Genomic DNA, 21649 nt, shown 5'->3' on the forward strand with positions numbered 1-21649 from the left:
ACTGAGTATTAATCTTCTGAACATGACAAAACAAAACCATGTTTACGGTACCATGTTGGATGATGGGCTGCTGTAAAACAATGGTCTATAAATTATACAGAGTACTTTGGTTGTATGCGCCAAGTTAAGGTCACTAGTAAACACTCGTGAACATAAAAACAAAAGAATTACAAACGAGAGGATGTTCCTAGTAGCTGACTGATCTCTAAACTTTCTCAAGTTTGGTCTTAAAGGATCCAAGTGCTGCTGCCTCACAACATGACTAGGTTGCCCATTCCATACCCTCACCACTCTGTGTCTCCTTCCCTCTCTCCTAAGTTTATCTTTTTTAATCATGTATCGCCCGATTCTTCATTGTTCAAAAAAAGTCACGCATTCAGTTCCCATGTATAAAAATGAAATTTGAGCAATGTTTGGTTTAAATCTAGTAGTATCGCAGCAACACAGATGCTATGTTGTTTTGCCGCTGCTGTATTTTACAGGGTATGTGTTCACTGACTAAGAAACGGACAGAGATATGCACGGCAAACAGAAATAACAACCAGCTGCCAACTACAACTTCCCACAGTGCCACGTCCTGAAATTCAAAATCTTTTTCAATAATCCATTTACTAAGTCCTCCAAACAAAAACACAGTTTAGGCTGACATTTTCCAGTATTTCCACTAATCTTTTAGAAGAACATGTTTGTTTGAGGTTGTCTTGGATTCAACAAGGGAGATGACCAATTGAAAAAAGGGCAAAGTGTGGTGTCTTGCCAAGCAGCTGAATCACTGCAGTTTCCAGCATTCAATACAATATAAGCAACAGTACCGGTAGTAATATTATATTGGCTTAAGTTTACTATGGTATACCATGGTAAAAGCATACCTTATTACAGTGTAAAGCATAACAGTGTGGGAAGCATTAGCAAGGATGATAAAATACAGACAAAACTTAGTACAAAAACAGCATGATAAACTGCAAATTTACTTTGCAAATGTATCACAGCAAATTTATCAGTCTCCAGCCCATCCAAATTCTCACTAACAATAAATCTCATCTAGGTAATCATCACAATGGTTACATTTACAACCTAAAATAGAGGTAGAATGTTATGATTGTCGTGCTATTATTCCAGAAAAAAAATCCCTTGAGATCCCGTCCTTTTTTATTTTGACAACAGTTTACAACAAACCTCTAAGAGCTGCACAACTGGGTGTCATTTTATATTAATTAAGAGTGGGTTATGCTAAAATTTCAGATATCATGCATCACTTAATGTTTTCTTATACTGTATTATGTTTTCTGTAAAGCACCTTGGGGTCTATAATTAAATAAAATGAAAAATAAAAATGTACCAATGATTAAAAGTGCATTGCATTAAAAAGAGTTTAGAATATTCCGTAAACGTTCCAGTTTTGCTTACCTAATCGTGGCCACCTGCGTATACAGCTGGTGTAACTGGGCGTTCTACTGGTCATCTCTGTTTATCTCCAAGGATGGCTAAATGCAATTATTTGGTAAATGTTTGTTAAAAGTACTTTGGCACAAAAGGAATTCCTTAATTTTCTGTGCTAAAGTTGTGTCTCAAGGCTTGTTTGTTATCACTGCACCCGTCCATGACATAAATATGGTTTTCATGTACATCCGCTATGAGTAACAGCCATTAAAGTTAGTGCGTTCCTAATATCTGTACCTGCAGTGCTACAGGGCACTGATAAGGAACTGAAGCCCCACCTGCAGAAAGACATATGTACAGATTGTATAGTACACAATTAGGGTTTGGGAAGCGTGGCGATTTCAACTAGCCACACTTGTACTCTACACTATATACAATTACTGTATAAAGTATTGAACATGAAAATAAAAAAGAAAAACACATTTATTTAGACATGACAACAATATTGGGCCATGTTATAATAACAATAAGGCACAACACGGTGTGCATTACTGTTCACTAATTACATTCCTGGGTCAAGTTATTAGTAACTTATAAAATATTTTTATTTGTTTCCATTTTATGGGCTCAATTTACAAAGACACTCTACCTAGAAGTAATTGCTAGTCTGAGCCAAGTTTACTTCTGTGTTTAATAACTGGAGCTGAGCACTGTGTGTGTATATATATAATATATACCCCTATATATATACTATAACTATATATATCACGACCCATTATCATATCATAATATATATATATATATATATATATATATATATATATATACAGTGGCTTGCAAAAGTATTCAGACCCCTGACCAATTCTCTCATATTACCGAATTACAAATGGTACTCTGAAATTTCGTTATGTTTGATATTTTATTTTTAAACACTGAAACTCGGAATCAATTATTGTAAGGTGAAAAACTGAAATATCTTGCTTGCATAAGTATTCAACCCTGTGCTGTGGAAGCTCCCAGTTTGCACCGATGAAAGAAATTGTCGTAACAAGGACACAATTACCTTACCATTGGCCTCCACCTGTGAACCATTAAAGTTGCTGTCGCAAACCTAACACTGCCCATGCCTCAAGACACACCATCCCTACAGTGAAGTATGGTGGTGGCAGCATCATGCTGTGGGGATGCTTCTCATCAGCAGGGACTGGGCATCTTGTTACAACTGAAGTAAGAATGGATGGAGCAAAATACAGGAAAATACTGCAAGAGAATCTGCTTCAGTCCACTAAAAAACTGAAGCTTGGGAGGAAATTTACCTTTCAGCAGGACAATGATCCCAAGCACAAGGACAAAGCAACATTGGAGTGGCTCAAAAACAAAAACGTATATGTCTACAGTGGCCCAGTCAAAGTCCTGATCTCAATCCCATTGAGAATCTGTGGCACTATTTGAAAATTGTGATCCACAAGCGTCGTCCAAACAACCTGAACAACCTGGAGCAAATCTGCCAAGAAGAATGAGCCAAAATCACTCCGACACTGTGTGCAAAGCTGGTACATACTTACCCCAAAAGACATAAAGCTGTTATTGCAGCGAAAGGTGGCTCTACTAAATATCAATGTGTGGGGGTTGAATACTTATGCAAGCAAGATATTTCAGTTTTTTATTTTTCTTAAAAATATTTCCCAACATAAAACCAATTTCACCTTACAATAATTGATTCTGAGTTTCAGTGTTTAAAAATAAAATATCAAACAGAACGAAATTTCAATGTACCATTTGTAATTCGGTGTGTATATATATATATCTTTTTTTTCCAAGCACAAAGCAAATGTTTTTTTTTTTTTTTTTTAATCTTTTCAGTTACCATGATGTGTGTGTGTGTGTGTGTGTGTGTGTGTGTATATATATATATATACACACACACCAACATGGTATTAAAAAGCAACTTCACATCAACATTAAAATGTTGTACAGTATCTATTGATGTTTTCATGGTGTATCTTGAAAGGACACCGGTGTCATCTATGGGTAGTTTAAAGAGTAAGGATCGGGGCTCCCCACGTGTTGCTCCAACTGTTTAAATAACCTACCTGGTCATTTTAATTTTCACTGTTAACATCCTGACAACTTTTTACACTTAACTTTTAAGCTGTTTTCAAAATGTCTGCTCAAGTGCACTGACATTTGAGATCTGTCCTCTAAAAATCCCTGCAGGAAAAACATAACTAGTGCTCTGGCTTTTCTGTGCTGTACCACATCATTGATTGCTATTGCTATCTTAACTGTTTGACAATGAGGGCAATAATCCTTACACTATCAGTGCACTAGAGTGGCTATTTTGAAACAGACTTTAAAGTTATAAATGTAAAAAGTTGTCAGGATGTTAACAATAAAAAAAAATTACAGGTACGCTGTTTAAACAGTTGTAGCAACACGTGGGGGCATATAACGCTATATTTTTTGGAACCTCGCTACTTAGTCTTTAAGACAGATTGCTATAGATGAAGAAATGATAGGGGGAAGTAATACTTAAATATTGCAATCAAAGTAATTTCAGTGTAGCTTTGCTGTGTTAAGTCAAAAGGATACTGTTCTAGTTCAAACTGCACGCAATGATGTTTCTTATATGAGACACTATACGTACTGCCTGATTATAAATCACAAAAAACAAGGCAAGTGATTGCAAGTGATTGCACTGCATTTCCTATCCTGAATTTGAATACTCCACATGCATTTTTGGATTTGGTATTGTAATTGTTATTATTATTGTTAGATACAATGCAATATAAATCAGGATCCTGTACAGATCAGCCCATCACAAGCAGTGTAATACCCTTACTGTCGCTGTTTAGATCAGTTGAATAGACTGCACTGAGTCTGTGCACTGTACCATTTGACAGAATTCAATGGAGGCCCCTTGTAATGAGGTGATAGTCCGAGCTTACCCTCACTCGCAATCACATTCTTCAACTCAGGAACATGGAGTTTTTTGGAAAGCAAGAAACAGCAACTTGGTAGTGTTCACAACCATAAATATTTATTGTGGCACAAGATACTTCACACAAATGACAACTGATTCTCAAAGACTAATAGGTTGTACATAAAATGACTGACATCTACAAAGACAAGACCACAAATGATCCCTGCACAGGAAAGACACGGCACTAAAGCCCCAGCCCCTCCTACTCCTAACAGGATCCATTATTCAATAAACACTTACACAATATTATTTAACATTCATTCCATGTACAATAAACGTTCATATATTTTACATTAAACGTGTTTGTTCTCCTTTACACGTTGTTGTTTGCACCTGCATGAATTCCATCTTTGTTTACAAACAACAAACTATTCTATTAGTCTATGTTTACTCGTTATTATTATTATTATTATTATTATATTATTATTATTATTATTATTTTTATTGTCCCTAACTCTTGCCAGTAAAAACTGAACATTAGTATTACCCCTTCTCTTGGAAGATTACTGAACATGATATGGCTCTAACAAAACCCTTGTGTAAGGTAAGCACCCTAATCTAAATAAAGCAATAACATTTTATTATCAAATACACTTGCTCAACAGCATGCATGATACACAACCCAGGGCTCTATCACCAGTAGAACAATAAGAACCATAAATACAATAACATGCATTAACATATTACAGTGAGGGTCTCACCCTCACACTCCTCACTGGCTGTATGGGATGGCAGACTGTAGAATTGAGCCCTGAGCTCCGTGATCATTGTGGGTGAAGGCAGGCCCAATGAATGACAGTTAAAAAAAAAAAAAAAAAAAAAAAAAAAAAAAAAATAACACTGGAATATACTAATTGAAAGTGGCAAATTAAAATATTTAATTTGACTAGAAATGTGTTGATTTAGCAAGGTATCCATTCTGTACACTACCTGCCTATTGTATCAATAAACCACAATCCCCAGATCTCAATCCGCTATAGCATGTAGGGATGATCATGAACAACTTGAGGAATCGTCACCTCTGCCTACCTCTCTACACTAGTTGTGTGGGATATTAAGGGACTGTATGGATCAAATCCCTCAAAATACCTTTCAGCACGATGTGGAGTCTTTGCAACATTGTGTCAAAGCTGGAGCCAGGGTCCTAAAAAAGTGGCCAGGCATTGTATATATCAATTTTAGTACCATTTATTAAAGGAATGTGCCAATACCACATATGCTTCTAAATGCTTTTAACGTATGACTGTAATACAGGTAAACTGATCTCTTTAAATTGTACCCTTAAACATGATGGCAACATCAATGCCAGTATTCCAACTTTCCACCAAGGATTAATAAAGTCAAAGTCACTGTAGTCTACTGTCTCAACCTCAACCTACAGTACCAAAAAAGAAACCACTTCCAAGGCGGGAAGTCATTCTATTTCAAAATAAAAGCGTCCCATACATACATATTGCTTTTCACTTTGTGAAAAAACTAGGCAAAACTGTGAAAGTCAGACTTGTGGTACAGCTGACCACAACATAAGCCTAAGGCTCAACCAACTACAGTCAGAGAGAGTTAGGGCTATTGTATAGACATTATGGGTGGACTCAATATGCAATCTCAAGCTGTGACAACAGCAATGAAATGGGATGAAAGAGAGCAGAATAGCGCTTACCTCTTTACAGAATACAGATGTGATTAATGGTTGTGTGTGGTCAGTAATACGTACATTGTAGAACTAAGAGCAAGGCCCGTCACTTTCATCTGCTCCAGGGAAATCAGGAATTGTGACCTTTTCAAGTGACCAACTCTAGACCAACATAATTCAAAACACAACAAACAGTACAAAATGCAAGTTTCAGCACCAAAATATAGGATCCCCATATTGTTATGAACAGAAATATGACACGATAATTAATGATAATATATCTCCTTCAGTCACTGTGTGCACGACCAGGTTACGTTTCCTATCTATTTGTTTTATAACACATATGTTTTTTTCAAAGTTTTGGCAGAGCAACTTTTCAAACTTCATAGTGTTCAAACAAACTGCTTTAAAAATTCTATGAATTAAAATATCTTGAACGAAGGGGCTGTAGGGGTTTTAACTGATTGATTTAGCTTTAATCTCTTTAATATAAAGGACACTAGCATCATTTGATACTTTTGTGACTCAATGAAGAAAACAACAACAATAATACTAATAATAGTTAAGTTGTGTTTACTAATAGAAAATATATTTTTATTTTTAAAAAGTCACACAACTGTATGCTTGAGTATACACTGTGGTAATTAAAGAACTATCACATCCTATTAACTGGCTGGCACCCAGGGTAGCCTCAGAATCTTTAAAGAGGAAGACTGAGCTTGACGCACAGGTAAATCAGTGTGGTAGAAATACACTGGAGCATTTTCAGAATTGCTAATAAATATGGTTGCAACAGGAAAATGCACACAGACATGTCAGCCGGGAGTAAGGCAATAAAACAATGTATTACATAACTACATAACTAAATACATACCACCTGCCTCTGGCTATTTCGTGTGCTTGAAAACGACTTATATTTCTTCTATTAAATAATAATAAAAAAATAAAATCTGTCTGTGATTATTCTGAAAGACCACAATATTATATCAAGATCTTACGATCATAATTTTCTAGAATTGAATTAAGATGTCCAATTTTGTTAACAAATTTTCTAGACATTGAAAACTACAACAAGGTTTATAGTTTTTATTGTTGTGGGTGTGGTGTGTGTGTGTTAATGTAAGTCAATAAAAGTCTGGGAAGGATACTTTCAGTTTTCAAAACACTTTAATGGTTTTACGATTTTGTGAAAATTACAATGCTGCATAATATATTTTTACTTATAAAATTTTACTTCAACTGACTATGTTGATTGTATAAGTATTTAGCCCCATCAACTCAATATTTGGTGGAAGCACCTTTGGCAGCAAATACAGCCGCAAGTCTTTTTGGGTAAGTCCATCCATGTTTCCTTTAATCCTAACAAGCTTTCCAATCCTTGCTGAGGAGAAGCATCCCAATAGCATGATGCTGCCAGCACCATGCTTGACTGTAGGGATGGTGTTGACTGGGAGATGTGCTTGGCATTTAGACCACAAAATTCCAATTTGGTCTCGTCTGCCCACAACACTATTTGCCACATTTCTGCAGGATCACACAAGTGCTTTGTTGCAAACTCCATGCAGGCTTTCAGATGGTTTATTTTTTAGTAATGGCTTCCTTCTTGCAACCCTGCCGTACAGGCTATGTTTGTGAAGTGTTCTGGATATTGTTGACTGATGCACATTTTCTCCCATCTCAGCCATTCTGTAGCTCTTTCAAAGTTGTCATTGGCCTCACAGTGGCATCCCTCACCAGTTTCCTCCTTGCCCTTGTTTGGAGGGATAGACTGATCTAGGCAGTGTCTGGGTGGTACAATGCACCTTCCATTTCTTGATGATTGCGTAGACTCTGCTCACAGGAATATTCAGAGACTTCGATATTTTTTGTACCCTTCTCCTGATCTGTGCTTTTCAATGACTTTATCCCTGACTTGCTTTGAAAGCTCCTTGTTCTTCATGGTTGAGTCTTTGCTTGAAATTCACTACCTGACCAAGGAACCTCACAGAGACAGGTGTTTTTATTCTGATATCATGAGAACCACTAATATTGTACTCAGACAGAGGCCCATTCAACTAATTGTGTGGCTCGTTAAGGTCATTTCTTTTTACTTACGCAATCATGACTTTACCATTTTTATTTCATATTAATGATCTATTTACTTCTTTCTTTTTGTTTTTGCTTTGAATGTGTGGAGTACGTTTGGTATATAACACATATTAATTCCTACTATATAAATTCCTACTATTAACCTATATAAATATATATATGGCTAACCCTATATATATATATATATATATATATATATATATATATATATATATATATATATATATATATATATATATATATATATACATTGCAACACTTTATATAAGCTGTTAGTATTTCCAATCAGTAAGCAATACATTAATTACTAAAGAACAGTGAATACACATAACCTCACCTTTGCTTTAAAGTACACTCAGATTCACTCAATTTGTTTCCCTGTATTACTGGTAGTGAAGTAGAGCTGACCTTGATCCAGGAGGTTATTGAATCCAAGCATGTTGCACAGTACTGTATCTCTCAGACAGCTCCCTCTGTCTGAGATTACACAATGTTCAGTTAAATGCTTCCTAAATTTAAATTTAGAGACACCCATGGAATTTCAAACCATTACTTGCTACACTGCTCCATTTACTATCCAAAGCATTGATAACAGGCAGTCAACTGTAGCAGAAGAAGTAACAGCACTGATTACAGAACAAGCAAACACAAGCTAATGACTAACAGACGGAGGCACTGAAAGGGCTTTATGCAGGAAAAAACAGCCCTGAAATGTTGTTTGGTGGTACTAATGCATGCTGCTTATGCGTTGCCTGCTTTGTGGTTGTTGCACCATTACCTAGAAGTACAACCCTTTTAGATATCCTTTATAGTTTTGAATAGTTTATTCATGAAATATTAACTAACCGTTTATTAAAACCTACCGGGAAATTTCCTTACCCCATTAAGTGCCACTGTCCTCATTTGAGGCCAGGCTACTTTGTAATTGTTACAGCATTTTTAACTGGCATCTATGTGTTCTTTTAATGTTCTCTTTAACTATATTGTTATGATAACTTACTCTAATTTTGTTAAACACAAAAGTTAAGTCTAAATGTAACACATAAATACAGCTTGTGTTCCGCTTTTTTTCAAAGAAATGTATTTGGTACTTACTGGGTTAAGCAGTTAAATTTTACCAAAATACAACAGCCAGTTACATAATAAACCCCCTGGATTGTCACGACTCACACCAGACTAACAATGACATGGTACGGACACTCATTGGAGCTCATATTGAAGACTGTATCACTGGTACAGTGTTCCTGAAATTATGTATGGCCAACTGTGCATATGGACAGAACTGACTAGATCACCATGCTCAAATACATTCATCATACTGTCATATCATATGGTGGGGATGAATGATACTGCCTCCACAAGTTGCTTTATATAGCAAAACACATAAAACTTTTTATTAGAACATCAACAACAGCAATTAACAAAATCAAAAATCTAAATCAAACTCAGGATGCCGTCACATAAAGACAGTGACCCAGAGCCTCTCATCCTGAGAGAGTGAATTCCAGAATGTGTGTGCATAGTACGGCTTTCTCATCCACAGTACATCCTGGCACTTGGAAGAGAGTTCCGTTGACATGCCTCACTAACAATCCCATTTACAGATGATAGTGATAACTGTCATTTTACAGTTGCAGCTGTGGCATAGACATATGCAACACTTCTAGCTAGGGCTATATTTTTTTCATTTAAAAAAAAAAAAAAGGCTTAAATTTATCGCATTTCACAGCCACCCCCCCCAGCATTTACAAAACACCATGAGAACTGGCATGCAAAATAAGCTAAAACAAAATCATAAATGTAACCTTAAACTTACCAGATCTTCATTTTTTAAATATATGTCACTACTGCTCAAGAAAAATGAAATGAATAACTTCAGTCCAATATTACATTTGTGCTCCAAACAGTAGAGCGTCAGCTGACACATGCACACAGATATTTACTGTGCACACTAAAATACCATATCCCACTGTTTTACAGTTATGAAAATACAGATTCCGCTGCCCCGCGGAGTGAAGTTTTACTCAACTTGATGGGCAGTATTTCATGTGGGGAACATGTTCCCCCGAAGGTTGTAAACACAAAGGCCTTCCCAGTGAACATATTAAAATAGTAGGTTTTTTTGGTTTACAGAGAGTATAACATTTTATAGGTACCATAATTATTAAAACTTACTTTTTGCCATCTGACATTCATTGTTGTTCAAGTAGGAAAAGTTGTCATGGCAGCTCTGTGATTCACACACACAACCTCGATCAGTCAGGTTACACCCAGAGAAAATGCAGGCAGCAGAACCAGAGGCATGGGAGAACTTGTACTTTAATCCAGGATCTTTTTCCTGATGCTGGTCTTCTGAAAGTATAAAATGTTATCAGGAGAACAAGAATGTAAACTGAAAATAAATGAAAAACACATATAAGTGCAGTGGAAAAGTCAAAACTGTAGTTGTTCTCAATAAAGGTTAGCATCCTGAATTTAACAGTGTATTAAAATATTTCCCAAGCTCTGAGAATGGTTAAGTCAAGAAGTTGTCTAGAATTTTAATAGTCTATTAAATATAATGCGGTGATGCCAACACCAAAGCAGCATTTCAAAGCAAAACTACCTCACAACCAAAAATAAAGCTGATTTTGTTTATCACCGATAACTACTTAAAACCAATTCTACAAGAGAGCAGCAAAACATTCACGTGAACAGAATAATATGTGGTATAAACGTCACTGATTTATACTGTTTATCAGTGGCTAAACTGCAGGGTTGTTTTAGTCCCCCAAGAGATGCTTACAACACTTCCTGTTGATATTATTAGCACTTAGGAAATGCAGATGTCTATTTAGTGCATATAAATGCCCAGACATCACTCCTGAGCCACATACAGCAGCTGGTTGAAAAGGCACTGAAAAAGGCTAAAGAGTCACCACCGGCTCCTTCCTGATCACAGGGCCCTACCCCTTATTGACAATACTATGGCAGGTGCTTCATTATTACACAGTAAATGCTTAAAACATATTTCTTTAGTCATTAATAATACATCATCTGATGCTAGATGGTTCAGTTTATTAGCATTCACCTCTGGGTCAACAGTTAGCATCCTGACTAGGTAGCGATTAGAAATCCTACCAATATAGGGGCTACTGGCACTTTCTGCCCTGTTCTACATTACTAAACACATATCACTGTTTGCTTCCAGTGAGGTGAAAGATTGTATAGACCTGGAGACTAAGCTTCCCCACTTCTTTCCCACTGCCAATATTGTACCTGTGGACAGAGGACTTGTCTAGTAAAATCAATCTAGGACCTCAAGGCACCACAGTTTAGCAACGCTAATGCTAAAAGCAATAATAATAATAATAATAATAATAATAATAATAATAATAATAACATCCACCTTACCTGATCCTGTTGCTCTAATGCAGGATTCTAAATTGGTATAGCTAAATGCATAAATACAGGTGCGTCGAGTGTCACAAGAGCACAATCCTGCTTTTCTGTTACAGCCGCTCATTTCAGGACAGTGTTCATCTTCTACACCTGCATTCGGATTGCTTGGTAAAACTGCAGACAAAAAAAAAAACACAGAAATAACACCATTAAATCTTTATCAATATAGAGACCATATACAGCAGTTCTGCAGGGCCGGGGCACATCATTAACTCATGACTAATTTGTTTGTTATGCAAATTACATTCCTTATTTGAAACCTGTGAAAGCTTGTATCTCCCTGTTGCAAGTTAGTTTCAGTCATAGGCTGATGGCGAGCACCACTTCGAAGGCATTTCTATCGTCACTTTCTTTTAGTATTAAATATCTTAGGACTGCGTGTTTAAAGAACTAACTGTGCTGCTTACTTACACACTTTCCTGACTAATTTAGGAGGAATGGTTTGAAAACCCTGCAGATTTGTCTAGACGAATCAGCGGTGGTTACCCATGGTAACCCACCCCTATCGCGAGCGTAGTAGGAGGTCCATCCCTCACCCAGGACAAAATGAACACTATTAAAAAATCCTCAATGTACATAGTATTTTATCACTAAATAATAATATATTTTTCAATTCATGTTTGATGCGCATCTACAGCGCTTTCAATACAAACTTTGTTATTTGTTACAACCACTTTCTTCAATAACGTGAGGGTAGATATTTATCAATAATAAAATAAACATGCTATTAATAATAAAAATGTTATGAAAACTCACTTTGCTTAAATGTACAATAGTATCCAAAAAAAAAAAAAAAAAAAGTATTTTGGACAGTAAAAAATACTTGATTCAAGTATTTATTTACATAATGATTACATTATTTATTTACAGTGAAGCGGTTGCAAAAGAAGCATTGTGAAAAAGCACAGGAACACACTGATTACTTTTCTATTAGAATTGACTTACATTTACAGATTCCAACATCAGGTATCGTCACAAGTCCTGTCCCATTCACTGTTGCGCAACTCAAGCCCAAACCACAGTACCCTGCTTCCCAGTTCTCCCCCCCGCAAGGCTCCCACTCCAGCCGGGTACAGTAATCGCAGCATCCACATGGGTCTTGGGCTAGGGTCCGGTCAGCCTCGCAGGTACCAGAGGGTCTCTTCACACACGCCCGGAGCTCACATGGCGTGCATTCATAAGCCATTAGCACACGCACCAAAAATGTAAAATTTAGAAACGCGATTTTCAAATGCTTGCTGTACATATCGAAAGATACTGAAACCTTTTTCTGCCAGGTCTTTCTTTTAAGCGAAGGAATAAATCGCTTTTTACAAAATTATTATTAGAATTAAAACTAATTTCTTCCAAAGTTGCAATTAAGCACACAATGTAAAACATACCATTTATATATATTTTTAAAATATAATTTGGAGAAAGTCAACCTACTGAAAATTGTTAATTAACTGAACACAACGTTTATTACCAGCACCGTATATAAGCTTCTACTATCTCCGTTAAACGCTCCTGTGCTTTTTAAGATATTAAACAATTCGCCAAACTAAATCTATATGGTATTGCAGGAAATCAGCACATCCAATCCAAGCCTGTACACTCTCTTGTGGAAATATCATTGAGTGAACAGCACAGTCCTCCTGCACGGGTATGCAATCTGAAACCTAAACTGACATTACCGACGAAGAGAAATCAGGGGCGCCCCTTTACCGTGATTGACAGCGGCTCAGTCCACTAAGAACTACTGCAACAAGCAATGGGTGCTCTCCACTACAAGTTCTCAAAGCTACATGTTAAACAATTAAAAGTTGGGTTTGTTCTTGATTAGTAATCATGGTCACAGGGACCTTGTACTCTGTACACAATGGAAGCAGACGAAACGAAATTAACGTCTGAGGATCTGCAAGGGAGTAATTTCCGGACCAATAAGTTTCATGGTGATGTACCGTAATGTGCACTTCTACAGTTAGCTCTGCATTTGATCCGACGAATTGTGTTTAGAACATAACAAAAGCTGCCTTGTGCCAGATTTGGGAGATGTGGGTGAGGGGGTGTACGTAGTGTTGCAATATCTAATTATTTTGGCATTGTAGCGGAAAACATTTGGATAAACACATGTTAGTGTTGTAAAACATAATACATTGCCTAAATATCACAATAAGGACTCGAACGGTACGTAGCTAAATTTAAATAAAATGTTTTCCATTTTACTATGATGTGTTATGAATTGTTATGAAATCTCATCAAATATATAGATTTATTTGTGTTATACTACCCTTATTCCTTATTTTAAGGAATGATTCCTACTGTTCTAAAGCCAATTTGATTAATTAAATCCAGTTTGCAGGTCACCAAACAAACTTTCAACTGTTTAGAGAGGGTTAGTTAATTCTCATTTCCAAATACATTTTTAACCTATGCTAATTTTTATGAAAGTATTTTTATTTATTTATTTATTTATTTAAATGGGGACCATAGCTCTCTCAATAGCCATCTGTCTTTATCTGGCATTTTGTGTGCTTGGGTCTTTTTGTCTTGGTGTCCTCACCCTCCTCTCCTATTTGTGAAAACGTGCTTATAAAGGCAAGTGGTCTGGTGTATTCTTGTATCAGTGTTGCATAAAACATGTCCATGCAAATGAACCAAGCCCTGTACACTGCAAGTGAGCGTCTTAACCCCTGTGCTCTCTTGCATTCTTGGTTAGAGAGCTTTTAACCTCATCTCATCGCACCAACAGGTCACAGAATCGTAATGGCAGTGCATCACACAACTGTTGCTATTCTGAGCCCCAGTGATTAGTAAAATGTTAACTGTCGAGGTCTAATGTCAACAACAATGGTTCAGCTACATCCCACATGCGCCTGGGCAAAATTGAGTTTGGTATATAAATGAAAACTGTATTCAGCATGTCTGTGAACAAACATCTGCTAGTTTAGTGGTTTTCAAGCCAAGCCAAATGATTTATTGGCCACGAAGGGGCTGCTGGGGGTCTACTGGGGAGGTTACTGGAGGTCGTTTCAGAACACTGTTTTACATAAGAACGCAAGGAAATGTAATCCAAGTGATTCTGCCTCAACAACATGATTAGGTAGGCCATTGTATTCACTTTATCTATCTCTACGTAATTTCCAACTATGTCTTCTGGTCTTGCTTTATGTAAATTGCTACACGCTACCTGTAGTACAGCTGGCTGAGGTACATCAGGACATTAGCCTGTATTTAAAAGGCATTTGCTTTAACAAAAAATGTTCTAATATAAGTGTGCTACATGAGTTACTTATAAGTTTTTGTTTCCCTTTCAAGTTGTATTTCTTTTATTTTCAAGCAACAGTAATGTGACATATTATTACATGCGGTGTACGATTTTCTGTGACTAATTTGCTGTGAGATAAACAATGTTAACAGTCCCCCATACGTGTTGAGGTACAGAGAAAACATTCAAACAATATCTGGTTTAGTTAAAGGAATTACAATTTCACACTACAATTAATTCTGCACTTTCTTTTTACTGTACTACCTCTATATTAAAAAAGGAGGTGGGTGAAAGCTGGACCAAGACAAAACTGCCCGGATTATTGTTATTATTATTATTATTATTATTATTATTATTATTATTATTATTATTATTATTTAAAATATATAGACTACAGTAATCGTATATTATAGTTTTTCTTTGTCTTAGTCTGGCTTTGTAGGAGTCCCATTAAACAGGTGTGCTGTGACAGCTGAATTGCATTTAGTTGAAGAGATTATTACTAACTATGAAATTACATTTTGGGAGTCCAGGAACAAAACAAAACAATCGAGACATCATTTGGAAATCAACAGTGCAGAAAATGAACTAAAACAAACTAACAAAAAAAAACATGGACTGATTAAAGTGAAAAAACTAGAGAGAAATGAACATTGTACACAATCTGCTTGGATGGTGGACTGCTTCTGGATGCTTATTAAACCCCTCTGGAAATAAGTCCAATTAACCATGAACATGGAAAAGCATTGAAGGAATTGTGGGATCCGTGATGATATTAGGTCCTTGGACAGTCACGAGTGGTATATGCTGTAAGTCCAGATGTCTTTAAATAGACTGAGCACTGTAATACAAGCACACTTGTTTTTGTATTTTGTATTTTTTTGTGTATAACTTGTACATTGGGTGGGTGTGTATTTGCAATATGGGAATGTAATAGGGTTATAATATGTAACCCTATGTTGCATGTCATGGGTCCAGCTACATGCAACCCTTCCCATAATACAAAGTTTAAACTATTTTTGTTCTGGTGCCTACAGTCTTACCCACTAGTACATGCATATTAAATAGTGTAATACATTTGCGCTGGGCATATTAATGTAGCCTGTTCATTTCATCATATGTACTGTACCCTACTCAACAAATACATACACTGCTTGGTCATTAATTCAAACATTAACAAACTAATCTCTCACTCCAACATAAACAGCATCATTTAGGTGACAGGCCGATCTGATATCCCGAACAAACATTTAAATCTGGAAGATTCCCACAGGGTCTTCTTATGTGGGAATGTGTAGTATTTTGATGTATGAATTTTAATTATAATAATTGTAATAGGAAATAGCATAAACTGCTAAAAATGCTATGAAATTAAAGAAAATGCAACACTAACTGCTACTTAAACTTGCTGATAAAACCTTAGCCTCACCAGGGTATCACATTTTCTGTTCATTTTATCCTCAAAAATAGGTTTCCGGCTAAAACTGCCAATGAGAACACTACATTGAATATTGTACCAGTCTTGGCAGTCAACACTACGGAAAAATGTTTTTTTTGGGGGGGTAAAATAGAGAATGAATGCTTTTCCCAGTCATTCAGCATTGTTAGTAAATTAATTATTTTCAGGGTACCACTGAACTTGTGAGTCCATTTTTTTAATGAGTCAATTGTCTAGTCAGGGATACCAAGACATTCAGTAAGTAAGAGGTCTGAGAAGAAAAATTGTGCAAATAAAACCCTTTTTTCTCATTATGGTAGCTTGCCATTTAGCGAAACTTGTGAGTTCAAGTTCCATTCCCTTAGAACTGCCATGACTTGCAGATGTACAGTACAAGGCATTGTGGCTTACCTCCCACCATGCATGGAAGCCTTGGCTTTCTCTGTCGATCTCTCATAATAAAAGGTAGAAAAATCACTAACTGATTTCACATTGCTGCTCTTTGAACCTCACTCACTGCAGCAATAGACCTGAAGTTTCAACATAGCAATCGTTCTTCCACATTGGAAAAGGCACTCTAGACTTGGAGTGTGCTTATCATTGCAAAAACTGTTTGAAAAACAAAGAAAATCAAATGAATCTGTTAACTTAGTATCTTGTTATGTATGACTCTAGGGTCCAATTGCAACCTACAGGAGGCAGCTGCATGTCATAATGAAGCTTCACATAGGTCTGTTGGTTTACTAATATTTCATGCAGCTGTAGGGGAGGAATGGTTTAAGTTAAAGACACATTACTTAGCCCGCAGTAGAAACTAGGCAAAAAGAGAAACTGAGGAAGGTGCAGGGGCAAGCGACAGCCATCACAGGGTAAAAGCAACTGCTACCATCAAGCATGGAAGCTTTCTTGGATGAAGCAACATACAAATTTGAGTTAGGAAGTTTCTCTTGAAGCATAGGGTGGCTACAGAAATGCAGCTAGTGTATTGGCGATGGGTCAAGTGCTTGGAATTGGAGCCAGTTAATTTTTAGTAAACCCTATATTGTGACTGCAACCTCAGATATACTGTGGTGGTTGAAGAGGATGTTGAAGAGTTAGATTCCCAAGTCCTATTACTCATATAGCATGGTCTGGCACACTCCTGTCGCTTTTTCCTCAGCAACATACTCAGAATCTGCTCTCTCCTCACCGATTACTCCACACAGCTCCTAGTTCTGGCCCTAATACTGTCCCGCCTTGACTACTGCAACTCCCTCCTGGTCGGCCTTCCTGCCTCTGCTACCCGTCCACTCCAGCTCATCCAAAACTCTGCTGCTTGTCGTGTCTTCTCCCTTCCACGTTTCTCCCACGCTACACTGCTGCCCCGCTCTCTGCACTGGCTCTCTATCACTGGCTCTCTATCACTGCTCGCATCCAATTCAAAACTCTTGTACTTGCCATTTGCTGTCTTGACCATTCTTCTCCCTCCTATCTCCAGACTATCATTTCTCCGTACATCATCTCTCACCCTCTCCGCTTCTCCACCTCTGGAAGACTAGCTGTACCCCCCTCTGCTCCCCCGCCTCCAGAGCCCGCTCCTTTTCTACCCTTGCCCCTCAGTCGTGGAACAACCTATTCACGGATATCAAGACTGCTCAGTCGTGACCACCTTCTGGCACCTCCTCGAGACACACCTGTTCAGACAGCATCTGTAAAAACTATAACTCGATCACACTGGTCTATATGGCATCCACTTGTACCAGTACTTGCATCAGCTTGTACTTGCACTGAACTGCTTCATACCTTACCGTATTTAACTATTGCTCCTACCTACAACTACTTATTATATCTTGTTTTGATTTTTCTCTTATAGGTATCTGTACTCATGTTTTCTGAAATCATTGTCATCCATTTATCATACTTACTATGTGTTCTTACTGGACTCATACAAGCAAATAATCACTATAAGGTTTAACTGCAGTTAGTCAAATTCGCTTATACTTATACTTACTGTATGCTTTATTTTGCTCTTTAATTGATTTTGCTGTACTTTCATATCTGCTGTTATTTGCATGATATTCTATAATGTGATAACCTGTAATGTGATATTTTATAATGTGATACTTTGTACTGTGATAACTGTTACAATTGTAAGTGGCCCTTGATAAGGGCGTCTGCTAATAAATAAATAAATAATAATAACGGACTACAGACTGAGAACCAAGCCACAGACACTAACATTGCTCTGAGTGGGACCACATCACTTTTAGCAACTGCCAGAGCATCAGTCAAAGACTGATACAGACGACACATTGTCACTTTGGTCACTTTGCAGGCCTGCAAGTGAATTGAAGTTGTAGCGCAAGAGATTCCTTGGTTTCATTTGTCATTGAGGCCTGTTGTAGCAAACTGAAGAACAAATTAAAATGCAGCTTGAAGCATTCTGGCAAAAGTTAAGGAAGTTGAAAGAAAAGAAGCGCGGTGATAGTATTGATAAGTAGCTTATCCCAGAAGGAGTTCTCCACTGCTTGGCTGCTTACCAGACTTTTGTTTGGAGTGCTCCTGTAGCACCTGCCGCTTCAGACTATGGGTGTGTAGAAAAGGACACTACAGACACTGAGCCAGGATATACAGATGTGACTGGAAGTGATTTGTCATCACTCGAGCAAATCGTACTCCCTCTACCAACTTTAAAGAAGCATCCCTGTGAGGAGAGCTTGCATGAATGTACATATAATATGTTGCTGTACAGTTCAACTGCTGTCAGTGTGTCACATAAACCATTTCACCCTTTCCTAACGGTTTTTGTCACACCAAAGGGTCAGAATCTCACAAATCATTTGAGGAAGTGACGTCATATTTTCTAATTGTGTTAGAGAACTTGTTATTGATCTCTGACCTCTAATGGCACCATATTGAGGTCATGTGACTACATTTCTACTGTATAGATACACTGCACTTTCAAACAAAAATGAGGCCATTCGATCCATCTGTCGCTGTCTGGTTCCTAGTAGCGGATTGATCTCAAAACTTTGTCAAACTGTGTCAAGGATCCCAGTGATCTTTGAGATATTTGTTTTAATGATTTGTTCACAGCTGTATTTATTTTCTTAGTTAAGTTAGTTACACATTATCTTTGATAATCATACAAATTATACAGTTGACATGACACAGCTGTATACTTTCTGGTGTCCAGTGAGCATTAACCATTTCAGTGACACAGTTTTAACCAGTTAAGCCTTTTTTTTTTAGTTTCAGCAGAAAATCACTTCTCCAACCAACCTTATGCTTTTGAGTTCTGATTGTAATGTAATGAACATTTGACAAGAACCAGTATAACGAATGAGCCCTGTACATAAAAGAGGGTAGGGCAAAGCCCTGTTATAAAATATTTTTGTATGTAGAGTACAAGCAAGGTGCTGTCCGCCACGTTATTGTTTTGTTTTTGTATTTATTTAAGAAGGGGGTACTCCCTGCCCCTGTGCATATTTTGTATTTACTTTTGTACTATGATTTATTTATTGTATTTGTGACGTGCAGCCGTGTGTCTGTTTTTTGTACTGTGTTGCAGTGTGGATGGGAAGCCCTGTCCACATTAATAAACTCATGCAGATTGTGGCCGAGGGGGGTAATAGAATAATTACCAGCTAGTTAAACCCCTCGGCCGTGGTATTTAAGCCTGCAATTGTCCCTGCTCTAGGTAGGTGAGTGAGTGTGTGAGTGTGAGAGTGTGAGTGAGTGTGTGTGTGTGAGTGTGAGAGTGTGAGTGAGTGAGTGTGTGTTGGTGTTTTGTGTTAGTGATTATTTTGTTTCAGCTTTAATTTTGCTCAGTGACCGTTGTTTTGTTATTAAAATAAAAACAGTGCACGCTGTGCCTTTTGCCCTGCATTACTATCTCTGTGTTGGTTTTTCTTCCTGCATTCTGACCTGATGTCACCACTTGGCTACCCTGTCATTGGTTATTACTGAGGTTTGATAATTAACCCTATTCATTATTCAATATTCAATATTTCCTTAGGTAGGTGTTTGTGTAGAGAAGTGAAACCTAAGCTTTTTATTTCGATATTGGTTTATAAAGTACAGTAAATGCACTGGCCTACAACCTATACCCATTGTTAAAGGGATGGGCACTGATTCGGAATACCTACTGGAATATAGTCTGTTCAGTATCCATGTAACCCTTACAGAATAACCATATATTTAAAATAGAAGGAAAAGCATACATTATAAATATATGGCCCATATATATTTGTAAGTCATTTTAAATGTTCTGGATGTATTTAATATATGATAAATATATTTTAAATACAAAAAGGTGGCTTTTTATATATGAAACATATATTTACAACATCGGTACGTTCTGTGAAAGGAATAAAAACAAACTTAACAATATGAAATCAGCTAGGATTTACAGTACTTATAGGTCAAGAATGTAACTGTTTCTAAATGTAAGAAGTCATTTTTTGCTATTCTAATTCTATTCAAATTATTTGGTATTCCTTATGGCTGAACTATTTGTAGTATAGCTTTGTACTGTAATGGATAAGTATAATTCAATAACCAAACTCCTGTTTAGACAGACCAGTACAACAGCCCCATCTAGCGGCTAAACAAAATAAACTCAAGTTATTTCTTTATAATTTAGCTAAGCTGGGACAAGAACAATGTACAGTACATGTGTAAGACTATACACATACCTCTTGTTCCATTTTCCTTGATTTGTCTGTAGTGACAAAAACAGAAATACAATGTGTTTAAATGTTTACCTCTTCTAATTGGAGAACACATGCATTGTGTATTCAGTATTTCTAGGTTCTGTAATCCCTATGCCCCAAAACATTTTACATGTACAAAAACTTCCATGTTAGCATAAAGCATTCAGCTATATAAAAATGTAATATGTACAATTTATCCAAGTTATATACAAAAGGGTCAGCTCTGTAAAAATGTATGGTAAAAGTGACGAAGTTAAACAGGGCACATTTTGTATTGCAAGAGAAACTACAAGTAGCAACATGAATAAAAAAGTGAGGGGCCAAGTAAGCTACGACTGGACCCTTCATGCGTTTATAGTATGAAAAACCACTAGGATTCAAAACCGTGCAAGACTTGTCAGAAACTTGACCACAGAGTGCTTTAGACCAGGGGTCTCCAATACCCTGGTCCTGGAGGGCCAGTGTCCCTCCTAGTTGTTCCATCTGTACCCTAAATTTATTAATTGGATCAATTAAGTACTTATTAGAAACATGCAGGACCAGGATTGGAGACCCCTGATCTAGAGCTATCGAGAAAAAACATTCGAATGGCTCTGAAACAACTGGGATAGATGTGGAAATACAAAGGTCAGTCCTGTAAAGGTAGTCACAGTAACTTTCCCCAATCCTTTATCCAGCTTTGCTGGCGTGACTCCAAAAAATATATGTAAATCTTCAAATTGGTTCGATTTCTCTTCCTGCAGTA

General features: G+C 37.0%; 1 protein-coding gene across 3 annotated transcripts in view; it reads right to left on the reverse strand.

Moving 5' to 3' along the window:
- The window catches only part of LOC121329982 (cysteine-rich motor neuron 1 protein-like), a 43072-nt gene extending 29902 nt beyond the window's left edge, over positions 1-13170 (reverse strand). Inside the window, exons 1-3 of one of the 3 annotated variants that reach the window (XM_041276164.1) lie at positions 12471-13170; positions 11478-11639; positions 10260-10436 (exon numbers count right to left, since the gene is read on the reverse strand). In XM_041276164.1, coding sequence (XP_041132098.1) covers positions 10260-10436; positions 11478-11639; positions 12471-12771 — 640 coding nt within the window. In that variant the 5' untranslated portion in view covers positions 12772-13170. The remainder of the gene's footprint in view (positions 1-10259; positions 10437-11477; positions 11640-12470) is intronic. The other 2 variants (XM_041276163.1, XM_041276162.1) reach the window with 2 other exon arrangements.
- Between the last annotated feature and the right edge of the window lie 8479 nt (positions 13171-21649).

The sequence above is a fragment of the Polyodon spathula genome, chromosome 17 (assembly GCF_017654505.1).
Source record: "Polyodon spathula isolate WHYD16114869_AA chromosome 17, ASM1765450v1, whole genome shotgun sequence".
NCBI lineage: Eukaryota > Metazoa > Chordata > Actinopteri > Acipenseriformes > Polyodontidae > Polyodon > Polyodon spathula.